The sequence below is a fragment of the Penaeus monodon genome, chromosome 40 (assembly GCF_015228065.2).
Source record: "Penaeus monodon isolate SGIC_2016 chromosome 40, NSTDA_Pmon_1, whole genome shotgun sequence".
In the NCBI taxonomy this organism is placed as follows: domain Eukaryota; kingdom Metazoa; phylum Arthropoda; class Malacostraca; order Decapoda; family Penaeidae; genus Penaeus; species Penaeus monodon.
The window spans coordinates 25,624,304-25,649,852 of NC_051425.1; the positions used below are offsets into that span (position 1 = coordinate 25,624,304).

The 25,549-nt window shown below is 34.1% G+C and overlaps 1 protein-coding gene across 1 annotated transcript; it reads right to left on the minus strand.

Moving 5' to 3' along the window:
* Positions 1–6,113: 6,113 nt before the first annotated feature.
* LOC119598134 (protein FAN-like) lies at positions 6,114–24,159 on the minus strand. The gene is made up of 21 exons (XM_037947764.1): positions 24,004–24,159; positions 22,316–22,457; positions 22,103–22,227; positions 21,377–21,467; positions 19,537–19,650; positions 18,859–19,044; positions 18,545–18,616; positions 16,815–16,874; positions 15,539–15,681; positions 15,006–15,168; positions 14,578–14,732; positions 14,061–14,239; positions 13,394–13,525; positions 12,877–13,116; positions 12,262–12,458; positions 11,310–11,404; positions 10,881–10,981; positions 10,283–10,546; positions 8,879–9,020; positions 8,137–8,246; positions 6,114–6,379 (listed from the first exon to the last, which is right to left on the minus strand). Exons 1-21 carry the CDS (start codon positions 24,018–24,020, stop codon positions 6,288–6,290), a joined length of 2,820 nt encoding a protein of 939 aa, XP_037803692.1. The 5' UTR covers positions 24,021–24,159; the 3' UTR covers positions 6,114–6,287.
* Positions 24,160–25,549: the final 1,390 nt, after the last annotated feature.

Here is a 25,549-nt window from a genome sequence, read left to right on the forward strand (position 1 = left end):
AACAACAACAACAGTAATAATATTTTTCACAATATCAGTAATAGCAGTGATAATGATAATAATAAAAATAAAAAATAAAATCATTATCATCATCATTATAATGATGATGATGATAATAATAATAATGATAATAAAATAATAACAATAACAACATTAACAATAATAGTAATAATAATAATAATAGTAATAGTAATAATAATGATAATAGTAAAAATAATGATAATAACAATAATGATGATGATGATGATTATGAAAAGGAATAAAAAAAACAAAAACAGTAACAATAAAAATATATGATAAGGTTTGTTACAGTAGAAAACAACAGCAATTTCCATCACACCTTTTACTTGAAAAGATATTTCCCAAATCTCAAACAGTAACACAAAGTGTTTTGCCTAGCCTAGCTTGTATCACATTTTACTTGTCAAATTCATTTATCATTTATCATTTATTCATGCAATTATCAGCTATTTTCACCAATAACAACCAAATTTTAGAATACATATACATATACATATATATATATATATATATATATATATATATATATATATATATATATATATATATATATATATATATATATATATATATATATGTATATATATAAAAAAATCAAATGTTGATAAGTATAATATTACTACTTTTTAATAAATTCCTTATAATTTTATATACATTCATATACTACTTGCTTACAACTTTTATTACACATCGAAAGAATAATGTTTGAGAAAACTTTTATCCTTCCATCATAGAAAAATATCAGTTATTAATATCAATCTAACTGAATGTTTATCTTTCTCTATCCAACATGGCTCTGACAGAAAGATAAATTCCACTCTAAGTGACTGCAAGCAAGAAAGCTTGATGGAAGAACACTGTGAGTCAATAAATATCTAGATATATGATGCTTTTTGTCTAATCTTAAAACTTCACTTGATCACAGAATACCACACTTTAATACAAAAACATTTGTCTCATTTCACTCTTTCGAACACAAAGCAGTAAATATATCCTACTATAATAAAAACTATTTAAAAGAAGACTATGGAATCTATGTCAAGTTATTCACTAATAAAACTCAAATACATACAGACTTCAAGCTTCAATACTTTATCTATAAAAAAGTAATACATTCTAAATATAATAACACAGACTCTTTATTTTGTTTACTAGCTACTCATCATATTCCCTAAAATAGGCAAAATATCTAAAAAAAAAAACAACTCCCATTATATGTCTGCTGATACTTTTCTGTAAATCATTAAATCAATTACGTAAAAGTGAGGCTTAACATTAAGTACACAACATACAATCAGATGAATGGGGAGCTTACAAGATAAATACAATAACATGGGAATTGTCACACAAAAACATAGGATTACAAAAAACTAATAAAGCCATGTTGGGAATAAGCAACAGTTCCTTAAAGCAACTGTGTAAACAACCAAACATTAGGACTGGATATGGAATTAATAAAGCTTTAATCATGATACTGCTTAATATCATGTACCTTCATTATACCTCATATATCTATTGGATTTCTGAAAATGAATGCAACAAACATTGAAATTGTATCCCTGGTTTGTATGCCTTATAATCAATATTTATATTCATATTCATATATATATATATATATATATATATATATATATATATATATATATATACACATACATACATACATACATACATATACATATATATATATAAATATACATATTTATATACATATATATATATATATATATATACATATATATACATAATATACATATATATACATACATATATATATATATATATATATATATATATATATATATATATATATATATATATATATTATATATATATACTTGCATGCAAGCAAGCATATATATGTGGTAGCAAAATCCACAATGCCCAATCTCATCTTTTTTCAATGAATTTAGTTATGAACTATAGGTTTTTCTACCATATACGTGTGTGTGTGTGTGTGTGTGTGTGTGTGTGTGTGTGTGTGTGTGTGTGTGTGTGTGTGTGTGTGTGTGTGTGTGTGTGTGTGTGTGTGTGATGTGATATAATATATATATATATATATATATATATATATATATATATATATATACATATATGTACATATATGTACATATATGTACATATATGTACATATATGTACATATATGTACATATATGTACATATATATATATATATATATATATATATATATATATATATATATATATATATATATATATATATATACATATATATATATATATATATATATATATATATATATATATATATATAGATAGATAGATAGATAGATAGACAGATAGATATAGATACATAGACATATAGATAATAGATAGAGATGGAGTTAGACAGATAGATAGAAATATATGTATGTATGTATACATAAATTATATGAAATATCATTTATATGCCAGACAGCAAAATCTGTCATATTCAGACAAAAATCCCATTTGTGCAACTTTGTGCCTTTTTTCATTAATTTACAGTGGTAGAAAAAAAAAATACTTATCTTGCCCACGTTACTTCTGGTTACGGAGAAATATATGAAGGAAAATACTCTTCCTTGCATTTTTTCTTTTTACTTTGCAGGCTGGTATGTATGTATAGTTGTACATACATAATGTATGTAGGAGTGGATACGAGTATGACAATCTGAATATTGGTATGTAACAAAATGAATACCAGAAAAAGGGAGTAATTCATTAATTAGCATCAGAGCAAACAGCAAAAAAAGTCCTGTTTGTGGTGGTCCTCATTGTGACAGTGGTGGTTTTAGCATCAGCAATAGAAAAACTTGGCTAAAAAGCACTGTAGGAGTAAAAATATTACTGCTAGCAGTTGTAGTAGCTGTAGTCATGATATACTTGTAGCCTTTTTTTATAGCAGTGGTAGCATTAGCAGTTGGTAAATCAGCTATAGTAATGAAGGTACTGAATGTGAAAAGAGAGGTGAATTTGAAAAGAAGACAATTACAATAATAATAACAAAAAATATTAAAATAACTGAATAAACCTAACATTGAAATTTGTTTCCAAAACTATTACTGCTAATTTGGTAAAAGAATATACATGATGAAGTTTCTTTCACCTCTACTAAAAGTGTCTCATCTTGTTCCTATAGCATGACAGCTTTCCACACTCATACAGAACTTTACTACACTTAAAAGGAATACAAAGAACCTCTTCCTAACTGAAAGTCTGCAGTGTTATTCAGCTATTATACATGATATGTAGGAGGAAATGAGCAATTAGATCATATCATCTCAGTTTTGGAAAAGAGCATTGTCTTTTTACATGCTTACAAGCCATCTTATACTACAGACTGCAGTGGTTCTTTTGAAAACTACTTTTACACAATTTAGGTCATCACTAATGTTTAACATGAACTACAAATCATCACTCATTCCAAAACCAAGAACCATAAACCATAGAACTACATGACAAACGATAATAATAAATATAAGCATGTTCTATTCAGAATTTCTGATTCTGATACTTGACTCCTTCCAATCTCTGGGTAAGAAAAGAGAGAGAGAGAGAGAGAGAGAGAGAGAGAGAGAGAGAGAGAGAGAGAGAGAGAGAGAGAGAGAGAGAGAGAGAGAGAGAGAGAGAGAGAGAGAGAGAGAGAGAGAGAGAGAGAGAAGAGATAAAGAAAGAAAGAAAGAGAGAGTCTCAGATTGGTCAAATGCCTTCGATGACACACCCCTAGCTGACAAAGGTGACCAATGGGGTTTCTTGCCCGTGCATTGACCTAAGCCATGCCCACAGTGCTCAAGACCTCTGGCCTCAGTCTTGACCCAAGTACATTCTACTTCGAGTCGCGACCCCGTTCGCCCACGGCCCCCCAAGGGCTACCCCGGTCTCTTCTGCACAAGCCGGCCATCCCAACCTCGGTCCACGCTACAGAAAGCCTACACTACCAATAAACTCGTGAACCTGGACTGTGCGTTTTACAAGTCCCTCACAGATGGTGCCTGCTGGGCATGTCGCTACTTTCAAGCTTGCAACACGAACGATGCCTCCGACCAACATTCTCTCCAAAAACAAAACTGTAAGTACGCCATGGGCAATTTCTTTTCCTTTCTTTATTCTTCCCATGTGTGCATGCCGTTATGTTTTAACAAGTGCAGTGATTTTTTTATTAACATCTGAACGTGTCCGGCTGGTGCATTTTTCTCTATCATCTACCATGTTTCTTCTAATTTCCTTTTGATGGTAGATTATCTTTATTTTCTTTAGTGAGAGTAATTTTCTTAGGCGTGCTTTATCTTTAAATTAATCTTCTTCTCGAATGCGCTATGCCCGCGTGGGCATATTCTAGGCATATTTTCTTATCTATATTCCCAATTGCATTAACCGGTGCCTTATTGACGTAAATTTCGTCTATCATTTTTCAGTGCCTCAGACTTGACCCAAGCACATTCTACTTCGAGTTGCGACCCCGCTCGCCCGTGGCCTCCCGGGGGCTACCCCGGCCTCTTCTGCACAAGCCGGCCATCCCAACCTCGGTCCACACTACCAATAAACTCGTGAACCTGGACTGTGCGTTTTACAAGACCCTCACAGAGAGAGATAAAGAAAGAAAGAAAGAAAGAAAGAAGAGAGAGAGAGAAGCAGCAATAAATATGGCAAGTTAAATGTTTTAATAATCAAGCATTCCACTGTCAGCACATTATCTCTATTTATATTCTTTCTGGACAATATTTATCTTATGAGCATGTAAATAAGCTATTAAGTAGGTCTATCCATATAATTACACTTGGTGTCCCTAATTATTAGTGTAGATAATTCAAATATCTGGATTCTTTTCAACAAAACCTTTGCATTTATCTCCTTTCACTATATGCCCTGAGACTAAAGCTCTATAAACATAAACATAAAATATGTCACCATATATTAAAACTAAATATGCATATATTTAATGTAAATTTGAAACAATTGTTTCTTCTGAAATCAGTTTTTGCAATAAAAAGCTATTCAGTTACACCTGAAATACTCTAAAATACTGAATAAATACAAAGCAAAAATCTCTCTACATATTTTTCATATTTAACTATTAGATTTTGATTGACGGGGCTGCCACAAGGGGATAAATTTCACAATATTTTCTAAAATCTACACACAATATCCAGAATCAGATAGCAAATAAAGTTAATGGGAATGGATTTTTTTTTTTTTTTTTTTATTCAGCATCACATTTTCACCTATGGTACATTATCATCATAATCATATGATTTTAAATATAATAAAAGCAGTGAAAAGTATTCTTTTAAATATTTATTAGAAAGACCCCACTACTTTTAGTTGACTGAAGAAATAAAATAACCCAGAACTAATTTTTGTGTACAAGTGCCAAATTCTACTACCTATAAAACATGTGCACAATATTTATACAGACCAAAGAAAGAAGAGCAAAATTTATCCCCATGTGACAACTCCTTCACACATGCATCATTTCACATAACCTTACAGCATATACAGTCACAGTTTGCCATAGGAAGAGAGATGCCTGGTCCGGTAAAATCACAGCCAAGCCAAACCAAGCCAAAAAAAAACAAAAAACTCCAGCACCTGGGGATTTTGAATAATGATTAAATTTACTAGACCTGCTTTGTCAATCAGGCAATTATTTGTTATCACTTTAATTCTCCGAGGAACTTTTGTTTTATGCTCAGAACTTTTATGGCCTGACGTTCATCTTAACTGGATGAGGTACCTCAGTTAGTATATCTATCCTAATCCAAAAAAGAATAGCAGTGATGAAAAGATCAACTGCTGAAAAGTTAACTAATATGAAAATTATACAAATAATAAAAGTGATGATGATATTATCATCCCTGTGCTACAAAGATTAACTATTAATTACTATACTATTCTTCAGCCAAGGAAAATTTTCTTCCCTTCCTTGATAAAAATAGATACATAAGGTTAAAGCATGATATCATATCACAAGGAGTTAAACTACACAAATAAAATCACTCGTTTTGATCCTTAAGTCTAATGTAATTGGAAGTGCTATATATTATGCCATTATTATAAATATATACCTATACAGGATTTTTCTCAATAACTTGGAGAAGGAAAGCAACAGCTGTATTCAGACAACTATAATTTATAACAATACCTCTCATATATATCTTTATCATTCATCAAATACTCTCCAGGATAAAAACCAAGACACGCTTAAAAATACATTGCTTACTGCATGAGCGAAGAGGTAAGAGTAAGAAGTACCAACTTTATCTTCACAGTCAGATAAAGTTCCTTTAATCTGTACCCCAAAGAATGATGCGTCGGTCTTCACTGACAGTTACAAGGTGTTGGTTATCAGGAGATATAGCCAAACATGTCACTGGACCTGTAAATAAATAGTCTTAATTCAGAAGCACACAAATACATACATACATACAAACACACACACACACACACACACACACACACACACACACACAAAACAACAAAAAATGCATAACCCACTGTCAGAAATGAACATGCATGCAATTCATGACTATAATAAGTCAAATTGATTATCACCCCCTATAAAATTAACCCATTGCTGACGGGTGGCATGTACGCACATGCCATGGCATGGCGGGACCATCTGCCGGGGGCACGTACGCACATGCCATAGAGTATGTATGGACATGCCATGAGTTTTTTTTTTGTTACAATCACAGCAGAAGATTACTTTTCTGCCAGTGAAAGTGTGATTAAGTCGGTTTTAACACTTTCTATTATTACCATGCAACAAAAAAAAAAAAAAAAAATGCAACAAACCGACGATTTCAACTCCATGATGCCGCATACTGCTTATTTTATTCGGACTATAGACCGAATAATGATCAATTATGGAGTCTATATAACAACAAAAATACCCTTCAGTCTCGATTTATCTGGAAGTTTGGCAAGTAGAGACTTTAAAAAATAATGAAAACTGAAAATACAACATATCTTTGTAGTATTACGAAGAAACGGCATGGGATGCTGGTATTTGGCATGAGTGGTCGCCCATGCTAGGGCGACGATATAAGCCCCCGGCAGCGAGGCCCAGGCCAATATGAATACTACCCGTCGGAAAAGGGTTAAGTTGGAAAATTGAGATATCATTTATGGTATTCACATCTTTTGTACAACCATGGCATTAAATGTACATAACACTTGCTAAAAGCTTTGACTCTAATTATGGGTTATAATATCTTGTTACAGATATCATTCAGTAAGTCAAATTAACGGCTGCAGTACATTAACCTGATGACGCTGGAAGGGCATCTATATATACATTTAGATGTCAAATGAATTCAGTTTATTAATTTTGTTTTCATACAATAGGCTACACAAGAGTTCAGTTTTCAAGGAGTGAATTGCTAGCCCTTCCTGATCTTACCTCTTTCCTACACATCTGATTTTTGGAAATATTTTTATTTCTATTTTCTATTGAAATCAGTGAGGTCAGGTAGACCTGCTGATCACCTGAAAGCCAAAGCCAGGAGGAGGAGGAGGAGGAGGAGGAGGAGGAGGAGGAGGAGGAGGAGGAGGAGGAGGAGGAAAGAGAGAAGAGAAGAAGAAGAAGAAGAAGAAGAAGAGAGAAGAAGAAGAAGGAGAGAAGGAGGAGGAGGAGAAGGAGGAGGGAGAGGGAGAGGGAGAGGGAGGGAGAGGAGAGGGAGAGGGAGAGGAGAGAGAGAGGAGAGAGGGAGAGGGGAGGGAGGAAAGAGAGAGAGGAAGAGGGAAAGAGAGAGAGAAGGAGGAGGAGGAGGAGGAGAGGAGGAGAGGAGGAGGAGGAGGAAGAAGAGGAAGAGGAGGAAGAGGAGGAGAAGGAAAGGAGAAAGAGAAAAGGAGGAAAAGGAAATGGATTATATTCCATGTGGTCTTCCAAACATATTCATTCTGTTTACTTTGATGAGCCTGTACCCACATTTGATTTGTATTTTGGATATTTCTTAATGACTTATCAAATATGCTACTCTTGTAATAGATAAACTCAGCTATCTTTTACTCCTGAACTTAAAACATTCCAACAAAAATAAAATCTGAAAATATAAAATCACACATTACATCTTCACAAAAGTCTCTTTAAGCTAATGATTTACAAAGACAAACCTTAAATAGAATACATACCAGTGTGAGAAGTCAGCCTCTTAATCACAGCACCGGTTCCCATGTCAAATACAATGACATCACCGCTAACACTTCCCCCTATCACCAGCCGTCCTTCCCATGCCACACACCTGTAAGATGTTTAATTAGTGTCAAATGCATATAAATGTCAGGATGGTTCCTCATTTTTCTTTTTAAACACTCATTAACTAATAAGAATGTTCTTGTGATTATAATCAACATAATAATACAGGAATACAGAAATGACAAATCAGTTAGCTCATATAATTAATAAGGTAACATGAGGACTGCTCCTCAATCTGTACAAAATTACTAAAATTTTCCTTAACCTTATTTGTGAACACCAACACAGCATTGTTAGTGATTTATTCATCTTGACCCAATGCTGTTGGAAGTACTTTTATACATTCAATAATCACTCTTTCTTTCTTTTTTTCCACTCATGCATGCAGACACAGACACAGACACACACAGACACACACACACACACACACACACACACACACACACACACACACACACACACACACACTCTTTTGCATTCACGCATGCACATATTCATACACCGTACATGCAAACACACACACATCTAAACAATGACCATGTCAGATTATGATACTGTAGAAAATGCAGTAATGTGATGTATTGAATTTCCCTTTGGCATTCTATTACAAGGTTAATATCCTCTTAAACATAATTCTTTAAAAAGGAAGGAAAGATGAAGTAGAAAAGAGAAACTTACCTTATATTTTCTTGCAAATCATGGATACAAATCTTGTTGCCTTGATGAGCATCCACAATTGTCAAAAGTCCATCATCCCCAGCCGTCAACACTCGGTCCTCATTGTCACTCCATGCTATTGCATTTATGCTGCTACTGTGACCTAAATGAGAAATTCTGTTTTAAAGGTTTTCTATCACATGGCTGTGGAAAATGTGAAAGAGTTCACTTATCTTGGAACTATTTTTACTAACAACATATGATGATTCCCTGGAAATAAAAGGAAGAATTGCTATTGCCAAAAACGCCACAATTGCTCTCAATAACATCTGGAAAGACCGAAGCATTACCTTATGGACAAAGCTGAGATTATTGAACTCATTAGTTTTCCCAATTGCGTTCTGAGCGTTGGGTGCTGAAGAAGATAGACAAGAAAAAGTTCAATAGTTTTGAACTGTGGTGTTACAGACGAGTATTGCATATTAACTGGACAGAAGTGAAAGTATTGAGAAAAACTTACTGACAGGGATGGTGATAGGAAACAGAGGAAGAGGCAGACCGAAGACCAAAGTTTGTTTCTTCTTCTTCGGGGAAGAAAAAGAAACGAACAAACGGATGAACGAACGAACGAACGAACGAACGAACGAACGAACGAACAAAAAAAAAAAAAGAAAAAAAAAAAAAAAAAAATCACGTATTTATAAAAACACTGAACATAAGATTATATCTATATGGAAGTGATAATATAAACCTGTTGAAATTAAAGTTTATCTTATAAAATAATGCAATGAAAAAATGCAAAAGAAAATACAACAAAACCTACAGTTTCAACTACACGATACCACGCACTGCTTATTTTATTCAGACTATAGAGTGAATCATGATCAACTATGGAGTCTATATACACAAAAATATCCTAGTCTTGATTTATCAGAAAATATGGCAATAGGACCTAGAATTATATGAAAATACACATATTTCTTGGTATTACGAGAAAAGAAGGATCTGTACTGGCAATGGACGTGCATGCTAGGGTGACATAGACAGGCAGAGGGCCGGCACATGAAAATACACAGTCGGCAAAGGGTTAACAAAGAAAAAGAAAAAGAAAAGAAAATATGACAGAAAAAAATCCATCAAATTTTAGTACATAAAAAAAAAACAGCAATGCTACATGTTAATTAGCAATTCTGGAAAGAGGATGAAAACAAGAGAGAAAAGGAAAGAGAGAGAGAGAAAAAGAAGAGAAAGAGAGAAGAGAGAGAGAGAGAAGAGAGAAAGAGAACAGCAGAGAAGAGAAGCAAGGAGAAGAGGATGAAGAAAAGAGAGAAAAGAAGAGAGAGAGAAAAAAAAAAAAAAAAAAAAAAAAAAAAAAAAAAAAAAAAGTGCCTCGCAAATAATCCAATACAAAAAATGTATACATACAACTAATTTGGTGCACCAGGTCACCAGCTGGAAGGAGCCACACAGCCAGGGTACCATCCTGTGTGCCTGAAGCCAAGAGGGAACCAGCAGGATGAAGGGCCACACACGTCACTGGGGAGTCATGGTCCATCTCACACAGGATGTTCTCCCCAGCAGACATTGAGCCTCCTTTTCCTCTCCCATTATTGTCTCTCTCTTTTCTCTGAGCATTTCCATTGGCTCCAATTTCTAGTGACCATGTGCGCACAGTACAGTCCCAGGAGCCTGAAGTTCACAGGATTTGCATTATTTTTGGGTATCAAAGAGAATGCAATAATTATCCCAGACATATAAAAAAACAATAAACTATGCATGTACAAACACATAAGCATGTGCAAACATACACATACACATGCACACGCACACACTCATACACATCTGTATTAAGGATATATGAAAGTGATGCATATGGACATTCAAACCTGCTGTATTATGTATATATGCAGTCTGCTTTTACTCTCTAATAATAAAAATCCATGAATGATATTCACATATGAGTTCCAGACTTGTAATTAGTAACTGAAAACAAAAATAAGCAAATATACAAGGCAAAACTGACCAGTCACAAGGACATCCTGGTTCCATTGCATGCACGACACAGCATCACAATGTGCCTCCAACAATGGATGGACCTGGCTGAATTCTAAGCTGTACTTGTATCTGGAATATAAAAATCAAAATAGTGGCTCAGTCTGTTTAAAAATGCATTATATAAAGTCAAGCACATACTAACGGCTTCAAAACAAAATACTTCCAAATCAAGTGCAGAATCTGTGTATCAGTACATATGATTGGAAGGTCATTCAATTCAATACTATATTTATATTCTTTGATCATAATACACTATCATCGTTCTACAATCCTCTACTAAGCCACTTCTACAATCTAATATATACTGGTTTTATGAAATAATAGTAAGCGAACTGTTTCATCTACATTTTACAAAACTTAATAAAGCTTTTCATTCAGTGTCCCTGCAAATACTTACACAGTATTGTCCCAAGAGCCCACCAGCACTGTGTCTGTCCCTGGAAGGTGTAGGCAAGACGAGGCTGCCATTGAGCTAATCCGCACACTTCTTACCTTCAGATTGTGGAAAGCAAATTAATTTTTTCAATGAATAAATATTATCTAGGTTAATTTCAGTCATAATCAAAATCCTAAGTTGTTAGAGCTTTTTATATTTTTTTATATATATACACAATTTATGCAAGCATGAAAGAAGGTTTTTGTGTACCATGTTTACCAGTTTTGCCAAGCATTTAGTAAGTTATGTATGATGTCATGATGCTCTTAAATAGTGCATCTCTTAAGGTTGTAATCAGACTTCACTGAGATGTTCCAGGTTAACATGTCCTTTTACATTTATCTATCTGTACAAATTTTGAAATGAATATGTTATATTCAGTTAGAATAAAATAATGTAGTAACTTTACAGAAAATTGGAATAAAAGAGAATTACCTAGTACTTTGGGGTTTCATCCTTCTACAGGTTTCCCCTTAATTAATTTTCTGTGATGTTAGAGCCAGGTTTCAACGTTAGTTAAAAAACAGTGGCATCGTGACATCACCCTGTATTCCAGCATGTGGAATGACTTAGCATATCTGCAGTATTGATATGAGTGGTGGATATGAGCACTAGTTAAGTCATATGTACTGGTAATAACACTGGCAATGTCATAAATACTGGTTGTAATGCTGATGCTACTGTTGTCATTGGTACTGGTTGGTTTTAGTGTTTATGTTAGCCCTGGGTAATGCCACTAATTTTGGCACCAGTGTTGATATTGGTGCTATTACTTATACTAGTACCAGCACTCATAATGGTACTAGTATTGCTGTTCTTTGGAGGTGTGAATGCATACAGTGTATACGGTGTACAGAAGTGAGCCTGAATATAATCTATTGTGTTTTTGAATCGAAACTCCCAGCAACCTCACCTGATTTAATTTTGGCAAGGTATACATCTTCAGCAATGCATCTTGGCCAACTGAGAGGATATTCTGGCTGTCTGTTGTGAAGACCACCCCTGTGATGGCTTCTCTATGGGCCCTACATTCCCGCAGTAATCTGAGGTCAGCCAAACGCTGCCAGAGGCATGTGGAGCTAGGATTAAGGGCTTTGTTCTCATTGTTCTCTGGAAAAGTACAAAAAGAAAAAGGAAAAAGTTTATAATACTAAAATCTGCAATGGTATTTCTATGTTCATTTGCAAAGTGGTAACAAATATATACTGCATAGATGCATTTGTTTTATTCTATTCAAGGGCAATACATTATTCTTCTACATAACTGTTAACACAAAATTCATTTATGGTTAATACTCATATATCCAATACTTCATAAACTGCTACCTTAAAATTACAAGTAAAATATGGTAACAACTTAAGTAGAATGAATGAAGAATCACAAGTTATAACACCATGTACATAGCATTACCTATTTAACAGCATTATAAAGGAATATTTTCATCCCATATGCAAAAACAATCTCCCCAAAAAGAAAATACACCTGTTAACTGATCACCTCTACTGTTAGTTGCCTCTTAATCACTTACCCCCACTGTTTGCCCGTTCTTCCTCTGCCTCACTGCAAATACTACTTTCTGAGATTCCGTTACTCAAATACATTGAATCATAAACCCCAAAAGACCGCGATCTCTGGGGATGTGGCTTCGAGAAGAGCTGCTTTGGCACTTGTCCAAACTCAGTGATCTGGACCTCTAGGGCAAGGCGGTCATTCAGATCTGTGATGGCTGCCAGATCAACAGAGCCCTCATAGCAAAGATGGTAAAACACTGAAATAACAAAACACACCATTATCACCATGTCCTTACAAATGCTTAGGATGTATTAAATAACTTGAGGTATATCAAAGGTTATGTACAGTATATCCATTCCTTTATATTATATTACATATAGTGTATACATTTGCAAAGATTAGAAAGTATAAAACATACAGATTAACACTTAAATTCATTAGACAAAAGAACCAAAAGTATATCCATTAGAAAAGAGAAGTAAAATGGAGAAATAGCTTTATTCATGGGTATCTTAAAATACGAATATGCTTACAGTTGTCAGCTTTTTCTGCTTCTTCCCCATTCTGCTTGTAGCCAAATATAAGGTCAATCCACAGATGGAGATTCTGAGATACATATTCAGATTCAAGTGCATCTCGCATCATCTTAATCACAGTTTCTGGTCCTGATGTGATTGAAGAGGAAAAATTTTATTAACAATATTCCAGGCATACCAGTTTTATCTGTGTGTGTGCATGTGCAAGTATATGTGCCTATTAGTGTGTGTGTGCATTGTGAGTGCATTTACCTGTGCATGTGTAATTCCTACTGTAGTTCACTGGTGCAGTAAAGGCCAACACTGATCACCATTCTATTTATTCACAGATTCTGCAACTTACTTTTTAAAATAATCAATGTAGAAATAATAAAATGTCAACAGTGTCCAGAGAATCTTGAACTTGGTATAAGATAGGAGAAAAGACTTCTTGCCTTGCATAATGGATTAAAGGAGAATATATAATGCAATCATCAATAGACAAATAAATTTCAACAAATACTATGAAAACTTGATCAATTTTCTTTAATCTATTTTACAAAACAATCACACATAAAAAAAAGAAAGAAAGAAAAAAAGGTTTAATAGAACAGTACACACACAGACACAAAAGTCCCTACAGCATCAATAAATGTCAATACAATAAAATCCTGCAGATTCTTACCTTTGGCCCAAGGGGGTAACTCCACATCCCCAACTGGTTTTCCATTTTGTCTCACTCCAAAGTTTATTTGCATGGAGTTTGTAAGGAAGTCCGCTGAGCCGTCTAAGTCGTAGAACTCTGGGATTAATTCCTTGAAGTCTGAAGGATTTGTTGTGACATTGTACCAAGTGTCTGGTAGGCTGGGGATGATATGAATGCTTTATTTCAATTAGGCCTATTCCCCTCCTCCTCTCCTCTCTTACAAAACCGAGGACCCTCCAAGCAGCACACTCTAATGACACTTGTATCATAAATATCTGAATTTATCTACTGAAGTCAATAAATCTCACATTTATGGTAAAAACTGCAACAGATGTATTAAATGTAAGGAGTATATTCATGCTGTGAAATAATTCACTAAAATAAGACACCAGTGAAAATGCAACCAAAGTTGGTTGATGAGTACTCTATGGTAAAAATCCCCAACTTAAATATGTCAAGTCATAAGCTGACGGTTAACAATTGAAGGGAAGCAAACCTGTTGAACATGCGATCTGGATGATCAAAGCGTCCATTCTGAAGACACAGCATATACTGTGGGTACTGTCGCACTAAGTAAAATAGCACGAATCCAGGGGTAGAATAGTGAGAGCCATACAGGAATCTGGGTTCTGGCATGTCTTTACAGCGCTCCTGTTGTCATTTAAAAATTATTACATTAGAAAATATTGTACGAGTATTCTATGTTGCTCTATAACTATTCCTACATCACATACTGTCTTATGAAGCTTCCCTTTTCATAGCTATAATGGATGTCCATTCATTTCTATAATCAGCTTATATTCTACTGCCACTAAGAAAGTCTACAATTATCTGAATCATATATAAAAAAGAATAAATAAAATAATTACCAAAAAAAATAAATAGCTGAAAAATTACAATAACAAACATCTACCTTAATCTCACCTTTAATCGCTTTAGTCTGCATTCATTGAGGGCTCCTACAGGCTTTGATAGATCCCTATAAATAGCAGGATCTCCTAAGTCTAGGGATTCACTAACATAGTCTGCCAGTACCCATGGAAATACTGGATACTGTGTCAAATCATTAACACTACGATCTGCTTGGCTGGAAGAAAGAAATTTTTGGTGTAAGGATATAATATGCCTGAGTGTTTTTTTCCTGTCTCAACAAACTGGAATTCAGCTACAGATATATCTCTTTCTTATATATTGCTGTACTAAAATATCATAGGATCTGTACAAAGGAATATACTAAAATCCTCTGTAAATTCTAACTTCTGAGAAGTACTTTATAATCTTATGTCACATGAAACTATTGTGAAATGTCATTAGATTTTAAATTTCTTTAGTTTATTAGTAACGTTTACCTAAGCTACCTTCTGTAAGGATAACTGTATATATATTTGCATAGGGATTTTGAGAAAATTTAAGAAATATAACTATACCACTGATTTCCCTGACATTAGTTGGCTCACCTATTTAGATAAGAGAGGTACTCAAAATTAGATATGGCTCCTGCTTGCCACTGATAGCTGATGTTGTCCTGCCGCATGTCATCTACACTAACATTCTCCTGCTGCATCAGGCATTCATACAGGTTATCTCTTTCTTCCGACTCCTGAAAAAGAAAACATATTGATTATAATACAAATATTAATAAACTGTTCACAAACAGGGTTGGTTCCAAGTATGAGCACACTAAGCAGCACATTTGGAGACCCCTGCCATGGCCATGGGAATCATATAAAGAATGTAATATTGTGTTAACTGGCTGTGGCATGAAAAATAATAATCAAAAGTATGATTGAAGTGGCGGAGGGGGCCCCAATTCAACTTCTAAATAAAGTAATGAACCAGTCAAAAAAAAAAAAAAGAAGAAAGATAAAGAAAATCACTTTACAAGTATCTTCTCTTATTTACACATGATTTCAATGACACTCAATAATCTTTTTGTGGAACAGGAAAAAAACACATGATCATATACTGATATACTCTTCTCCCCTTTGTAAATTTCGTCAATTTGACAAATAACTACTCAAATGTGACATATTTATCTTTGAAAATATGTTGTATGCTTAGAACAAATATACAGACAAGTTATCTGAATAACAAATAAAATAAGATTTTGCTATAGTCAATCCTAGGATAAAATCACTTACCTGGTTCATCCTTGGCTATCCCCTTCCTTTTAACTCTTTTTTTGCTACAATCACTTCATATTTATATTTATACTTCTTTCATTAATCTCAGGTTTACTTTTCATCTTTTGTATTTTTACTGCTCATGACCAACCAATCAACAACCAACGAGTTACGTCACTCCCTAGATACTACTGAAGTATGTATTTTCCCATGGTCTTCTCCTGATATATTCTACAATATTTTCTTTTCTGTGTATTCTACTGTTTGTTTGTTTAAACTGGAATTGGTAAAACTTGAACTCTCTTAGTGGATTAAACTTTAAGCACCCAAAGTCAAGCAACTTAGACAAAACATCAATTAATCAACTGGACCAGTAAGGTAACATGCTGCTGGAGTTGCTCAGTAAAACTCAAACCAATGATATATTTTTCCTATTCTTTCTGAAAATCGTTTACTATAAACCCACACACAAACCCTAGCCCTGATAACTGAACTTAGTTCCAGAAGGCTCCAAACTCTTATTGAATCCAAAAGAAATAAAATGTTAACTGTATAAAGTGTATGCCTAACTTATTTCTACAGAATGTAACATTAGAATACAAACAAATACCTTAAACGTCAGCAGAAGATGCTTGACCATACACTGATCCCTACAGAACACCTCCAAGCCCTGAGAAATAAGAGTATGCAGATATTTATTTATTTTATAACACATGAAATAATTACATTGTGTAAGAAAGCATAATCACAGTCACATATCAAAATGTGAAGAATTACTTGCAGATTATATGAAACTCATTTTTCTTATAAAAACATCTATAGCTATATCACCATAATACATATCAGAAATTCACTTTCATTTCATTTTCAACTATAAATATCATAGGATGAAAAAAAGATCAAAGATTAAAGGAATGCAATGTTGTAATGGAAATCATATACTAGACAAATTTATATACACTGCAATTCTACTTCACTGTAAATGAGATGCCAGTTGGAAGATGATGCTTAGAATAAAAGCAACTCTTTACCTCTTTACTGGATGGAAGGAAAGAAGGAAGGAAAGAAGGAAGGAAGGAAGGAAGGAAGAAAAGAAAGAAAGAAAAAAAAGTAGGGGGGACAATAAACCCAGAGGGTGTTGATAGCCCAATATCCCTCAGGAATGAACCAGAATAAAGGTGCATTTTTGACAGCAAAACATTTCAAACTTAAAATTTCCATGCACTCTGGTGTGTCACTACATGTACAGGCTTACCCCGCAGACCAAGCAGTTTGTTATGACACTGGTATAGTAATGAGTAAAATTTGCCTTTATCAATTTCATTCTGAATTCTCAAATTAAACAGTCTATCTCTGTTGTTACTAACAGATATCCTTTTACATTACGGTTCTATACTGTGTGAAAGTAATGTTATTTTTTTAGTTATCGATAACAATTTATGCTTCATACTATCTGATTGAATTATTCTATCTCTATCTTATTTCCTTCATCATCTTCAGTTAATGCTAAATCAAGGTGAGAAAATATATTCTTTTTGCTAAATTCATTATCTCTATTAATACCCCCATGTCTATTCTGTTTTCTTGCATAATTAACCCACCCACAATGGATGCCTGCGCGAAATACACCCTAATTTCCGGGTGAGAGCTATAGCAGCGAGAACCCACAGCTGGGGACCCACGCATGAGGAACACACAATGAACAACCAATCAGAGAACATGTGCCTCTGACCATTGAGACACTAATCCTTCTTGGGTTTATACTCTCATCCACTACAAGGGAACAAAGTCATTACATCATTGAGGTTTTGTTTACAGTGATAGCAAGCTGTGAGTTTAGACTATTTTTGACAAATTCAGCAAGATGAAGCTAGCCAAATCATAGCTTGCTTGCCTTTATCATCAAAATTGCACCTTTAATAGAATTCTCCCTCAATAAACAACCCCTGTTAAGTCAGCACCCCAGACTGTGGTGTGAAGTTACCTAGGACAATAAGGACCAACCTAGTATCTGGCTAGCATAAATAGAAGATGGAAAAATCTGGTTTACAACCTACAACCATGATGTCAAATAGGTGCCATCACACTCTACGTTAAGCACCAAATTAACAAACTGCTGCAAAAATCTTTTATTTCCTCTTTTCCATCTCCCAACCCTATTCACGTTCAAACTTCACATTAAAACTTTGACATTTTCTCACATTAACTATACATCAGAGAAATAAAGTTAGACGAAGATGAAGAAGAAGAAGAAGAAGAAGAAGAAAAAGGAGAAGAAAAAAAAAAAAATAAAATAAGAATCACAGCTCAAGTACAACACAACTGAACTTTAATACTTACAACTTGCCGTAGTAAGAAGCGTCGTTTGATGACTTGTCTTATCTCATGCAGACCAATTCTTATGACTGGAAACTGGATCATGAAAAATTATTCTATGAGTGCATATTATACATTTACATATTACTATCATTTAAAAGAAATAAAGATATTTGCTTTAGAAATATGCATCATTAAGAAAAAGAAAACAACTTAACAAAATAATTTCCATATAATATCAAAGATTCGCAGGAAAACTGTAACTGCTCATTCATAATACCATATACAATACAGAATCCCAACATTGTAACATAAAAGAGAAATAAATATAAAGTCACCTTTTCAGCATTATTGTGTGGCTGGAAATAAAGCATCGACGTTGTGAGCAGAACTGTCCCAGGATTGGTCACAAGGGGAGTGACCTTGTTTGCCTGGCTCTCCAACACAACAGTTTCTGAGATGTCTTCGAGCAATGATCGGTCAAACTTTTTTCTTCTCTGCCTTGACCTTACAATAGCTTGAATCTGTAGAATAATGCTCTTTATAAATATCTATACAGAATACATACACATTTTGTTATAAAAATTTTTGTTATATAACCATGCAGCCAAAACCATTAACAGACAAGAGAAGTAATGGGAAAAGTTACAGATCAAAACTGTTGGTTGAAATATTAAATAAAAGTGTAAAAAAACAACATATGACATGATGGAATGCCAACAAGATTTAGGAAAGAAGAGGTGCCAGATTTTGGGCAGTTCAGTAGTGGGGAAGTTTTCCTTTTTCGTTCTATTTCAAAGGTGGGTTGCACAACTTATAACTTTAGTCAACACTAGCTAGGAAGTGGTATTTATGCACTTTGGCTAAGTGCTACTACATGTCAGACACCAGAAACTGAACTTTTTCAATATTTTAAATTCTTTATTGGAGCAGTACATTTTTTACTTTCAAACGCTCCAACACTTATTACAAATACTAAAACAGAAAAAAATAATACGAACATAAAATAGTCTTACCATTGTATTTTGGTCATTTGGTGGCAAAGTTGAAGCTCTCTGCAGCTGACACACTTGTGGCAAAACAGTTGAAGCCTTCACATATACCAGTTCAAAAGTGTGACTGTGAACCTCCTGTGAATAAGTGCAGATAGTTAGCTCATAAGATAAAAAAAAATATCAGCCAAGTCACTTATTATTTAACTTGTGTTAACCTTAGCCCACTGAATCTGGATAACAGGACCATAATGTTATAAAAAAAAAAAAAATTTGGTTGAGGGTCGGGTAAAAACTGTCGTGAATATGCTGTCACGAAAAAAAATTTTGGCTGAGAGCCAGGGTGATGGGAATATATTCTTGGAGAAAGATAAGACTCAACAGGCATTTAGGAAAGGGCTCTTGCATTATTTCCATAGCAAACATAGGTGGAATGCACTATCCATGAGCTGTGACTGGAAGAATGCCAGATCCAGGGAGCACACAATTCCCTTGCAAGGGATCCTATTCCTGCCCACCATGACCTGCAGTGCAGGATGTGTTAAATAAAATAAAATAATATGAAAATATAGAAAAATTAAAGATACAACATAATGTCACTTAATTTTCTTGTTACTCCACATAGTTGTAGACTACCTGGTGATAATGCAGAGTATGCTCAAGGAAAAAATCTACCATCTTGACACAGCATATGCTAACAAGGGACAAATAAAGACCAAGGGAAATAACAAAAAAGCAAATAATGTGCATGGAGAAAAAGAGATAATAACACTGCAAAGGGGAGACAAGGAGTCTTTTTAGCCCGCATGAAAGTTCCAATGGGTCGAGCCTACAAGGAAACATCTGGGAGAGTTGTCACTTGAGTGAACCTAATGCCCAGAATTTACTTCACCTGCAGGTCTTGATGTGCCCTGATCCAACAGGTTAAGGGGATCATCTGACAATAGGCTTTATATATATATATATATATATATATATATATATATATATATATATATATATATATATATATATATATATATATATATATATATATATACACATATATATGTATATATATATATGTATATGTATATGTATATGTATATGTATATGTATATGTATATGTATATGTATATTTGCTTTTATATATATTTATATGTATATATATGTATATATGTTTTTTGTTAGTATGAAGATAATACCTTGACACAGAGGCAATTTTTTACTGACACTAAACCATGATATTTCTGTTCTATGGTACTATAGTTTTTTTAGTTACTCCCAAGGGGGTAATTGCCTCCTCCAAGAAGCTATATTGTATAATTTTTTTGTAGGCTATAGTAGGGTGAATAACTCTACACTGTTGCTCAAAGAGAAATTTAAATTCTATCATAAAAATCCCTAACCTTTGCCACAAAACTGTCATCTAATTCCTCTCTCTCTTTTTTCTCTTTTTTTAATAAAATAAATTGGAAGACAAAAAATTTGGTTGCATCTGAATAGTTTTCCAACAAGAGAGCAAAGAAATCAGATAAACACTATTGGAGTGATTCCCCCTCTTGCTTAAAAAAATAAAAAACAAGAAAAGTAATCTGATGCATATATATATATATATATATATATATATATATATATATATATATATATATATATATATATATATATATATATATATATATATATATATATATATATATAGCAAGTCAACCCATTTTCAAATTTAAAGCTAATTGAAAAAGGCACAATCCAAAATGTATTTTTCTATTAATTAACTCTTAGTAAATAGAAAACTTTATACTCAACTATCATCAGTTAATATACAAAAAAACAAACTTCTGGAAGATACTAGGTAGGAATTGTCCATGCAAATACGGTTTCTTACCCTGCAAAATCTGTAAGGCTGAAGAATATTTCCTTCCAACATTTCTACAGTCATGCCACATTTTACTTCAATATATGTTCTATCACCGTCACTGAAAATATGAAAAGACTTATTCAATAATTTGTTCTAAACTGCAAGTGTGAAATCAATATCAATAATAATGAGATATTCATCATTAGCAAATTTAGCAAAGCTTATAAGAAAATATTGTAGCTTATGAATCAAAATAAAATATGTAAACCATGCATTCCTTTCTTACAAAATCGAGGAAGGAAACTATCTGCTGAAATCTCTTTTACTGTAATGCATACATAAAAAAATCTAAACCAAAAATACAATCATGAGAGATGATCACATTTATCAATGCAAATGTTTTTCACCATGCCATCAATAATTCCAAACAATCTTATCACTTACATAGTACAATCAAGTGAACTGATACCACTTTTGAGAAATATATGAAACAAAATAAATGACGGTTTCTCAGCACAACAGAAAAAAAGCATACCTGCACAAGAGTACAAGTGATGCTATCATAAGGACACATAAGATTGCTTAAATGGACTATAGTGCTATTAAACTCTATTATAATTGATGTATCATATCATAAGGAAACAGAAATGATTATAAATCATCAATGGCCTTTCTATTACAGTGGTCCATCAGCACACATACTGATATAGCACTATCTTTACAAAAACTACTATTGAATTCCAAGTTGCTCACCTAGTAAGAAGTTCACTCTTGGCTTCTCCTTGACTTTCCTGAACAGACTCAAAGGAGCGCAAAGGAAATTTGATAATTGGAGCGCGAGTGTCCCGAGGATCGAACACAAGTGATTTGGAACAAACCTGGAAGAAAAAGAGGCCTTCAGTATATACAAACATATGTGCAAACATTACTTTCCCCGACACAAAATAATATAAACTTTCCACTGACCTTCAGCCTCCCTCGAAGCTGTCCATCCTCACATATCGTCTCCCAGCCATCTTCTTTCTTGGCAACATCTTCAGGAAGGTGATAGATGGCCGCGAAGTCCTCAAAGTAAATTTCGCCAGGTTCAAGTAGGAGCAGTGAAAATCTGCAAGGGATAAGGATCACACTGGAATTTAATACATACAGCAAATATCTAATTTCTCTGACTTAGAACTATATCAACATTGGAAAACAGTAGAGTAAAAATTATTTGGTTGCTAATGTCATACAAGTTAAATGAATGAGTTAAAACAAATCAAACATAAAAATTAATTCTTAATATTTTAAATAACAGTATCATATCTAAGCGAATAATGTGCTAGCAGAACTTAATATATAGGCCTATGCTCTATATTATTCCGAATGACAAACCTTTTATATATTTTTACTAGGCCTATACTATCTATATTAGAAATTAGAAATTTTCCAGGAAGCTTAATCCCTCCAAGTCAGTACTTTCCCTTACAGTGGAGGATAAGACTACATCTAAACTAGCATTAAACTCTCTGACAGTATCAGGCATTCGGTTACTTGGACATGATGCCGTAACTCCATCTGGTATTCATTATATCCAGAGGAGTTAAGTCCTATACATTGCCAATAACTATTTGTGTGGTTTAAAAGTACGAAATACTGAACAGTCATACCAATTCAATTCTGCACATTTCTAAATAGTTTCTGAATTGAGAACAACATTGAGAAAAGATGATCAGGCAAGTGTTATTGCTAAAATACTGGTGCTACAGATGTGAGTGAAAAAAATCACATTTATACTTTTCATCAAATTTATATCATTATATAATGAAAACCAATTTTACATTTGTTATGTGGAAGAAGGAGACTGTTTTGAACAGGATCTTGAAGTATTGCCGCAACCTCATGACTTACACACTTCTCTAAGTATATTCCAGCAAGACAAGAACTGGTTCCTTATTTAACAATAATCCAACAGCAGATTATATATCACAAAGGGGTGTCTGAATTTGCTGCAGCACAAAGCATTGCTGGACTTAGGTGCACGAGCATAGATTCACAGATTTTGATAAAGTGGTTGTGGCCTTACCTTTACTCTCTCTAAATCACGTGTTACACCTGCTCTAATTACTTTATGTATGTATCACGGCCAAACTCCATTTTTTTCTCTCTATTCACACAATCCAGTTCACAAAATCCACTTGAAACCAATACTCAAAAATATGACATAATAATCCTACCTACAAAATAAACTCGCAGCCTGCCGATCCAACACCAATCTGTCTTACCGAGGCATAACACCAGCGTTCAATTAAGAGTGACAAAACACCCCCAATGCACACCACACAATAGCAATCAAGCACCAGAATGAGAAACAAGAGTGAAAAAGGCAAATCATACGACCGAGTGTCCCTAATTACGAGGGTGACAGGAGAGCAACCATCCATGAACGGAGTCGGAAGCACCTTACTTCCGGAGAAAGTCTCTCGATGAGCTTTTGGGGGTGAATTAAAAACTATGAAGAGCCACGAGAAAATGAGAGTACGTGATATCACAAACATTCGCAAATTGTGAATGACATTCGGTAAAATCTGTTAATAATCGCCTGGTTTCCGTTTGCGAAGGTTACTGACACTTTCTCGCTCCAGCTTTATCTCTGTTATTTCGCTTTTACTCACCTGTCTTTTCCTTCCATGTTGCTTGTAAGTCACTCAGGAACCTGACATGGCTGGCACTTAAAGCTGTTGTGTTGATTTAGAAGCGAAATTAGTAATAAAAAGGAGAGATTCGCAGCATCAGACTAGTCTCCAGCGTCTTCAAAACAGCTGATTTCCAACGCGTCCGATTCGCTACTCTTTCTTCAAATATTTTCCTATTTTCTTGTTTGTGCGTGATTTTTATTTTAGATTTGGATTTAAAATACATCATACATTTTTATTTTTTGTATAGAATGATTTTTCTTAAATACGCTGTACATGTAAATTGAGTTGTCATAAAATTCAGTACCAGTCATAGCATACCTAAGGTTATTTATACGAATCAATATTGCTTTCTTTTTAATTACATCATGACAAAACGGATCACCATTATCAAAAATAGACAAATATAAAATCAAAACACTGATCTGGAGTTGATATAAACAAGAGTTCATCGAGGGAAACGGACAATTAAACTTACCACACCTGCCTCTACATGCAACTTCCCTTGTTGATAAAAGACTACTCTTTTGCTTTATTTATAATATACACTTTGTAATAAATAGAAAAGTACGAAGCTTGTATCCATTTTAGATCTCATGCACCGAGCAGATAGCCTTCTTTAATAAATAATTTTGTTAGAATTATGCTACACTTCATCGCACCGCTCGCGCAAACAAGTAAAATAATACCACACGTCCGGATATCACAAACTTCCTGAACTTGTACACGTTCCATTTATAACACATAGTTACTCCCCCAACAATAATTAAACATTCAAACGGAACGGAACCACATCACACGAACCACATCACACTACACACACACACACACACACACACACACACACACACACACACACACACACACACACACACACACACACACACACACACACACACACACACACACACACACACGAAAAACGTAAAATTACACATTCCACAAGAGACAGACAATCCAATCCACGTATATACCATCCAATACCAGAGGCTTTGCACTTTACAAATAAAACAATACCTTGACACTACCACACATCCTCGCATAACCAAACCGTCACCAGCGAGTGCCACTTTTGCCCGATGCTGCTCCCAAAAATCTTGTCTTTCTAGAGTGGGATTTATAGCGTTAAATTCTCACTTCTGGATCAATGAGGCACAAGCTGCTGGGCTGAGCGCTGAGGTGACTTCGAAGCTTTTCTCGCGGAAGCAGGGAAAGGAGAGGCAGTTATATATATATATATATATATATATATATATATATATATATATATATATATATATATATATATATATATATATATATATATATATGCGTGTGTGTGTTTGTGTTTGTGTGTGTGTGTGTGTGTGTGTGTGTGTGTGTGTGTGTGTGTGTGTGTGATAGTAATTGTAATGATGATGATAATGATAATAATGCAAATTATCATTACTGTTATTATTAGCCTCTCACCTGCAGAAGGCCCAGGACCTGTTGGATGACGCCTCTACTTATGCTCCCCTGACCAGTGACCCCCGTGAACGCATTG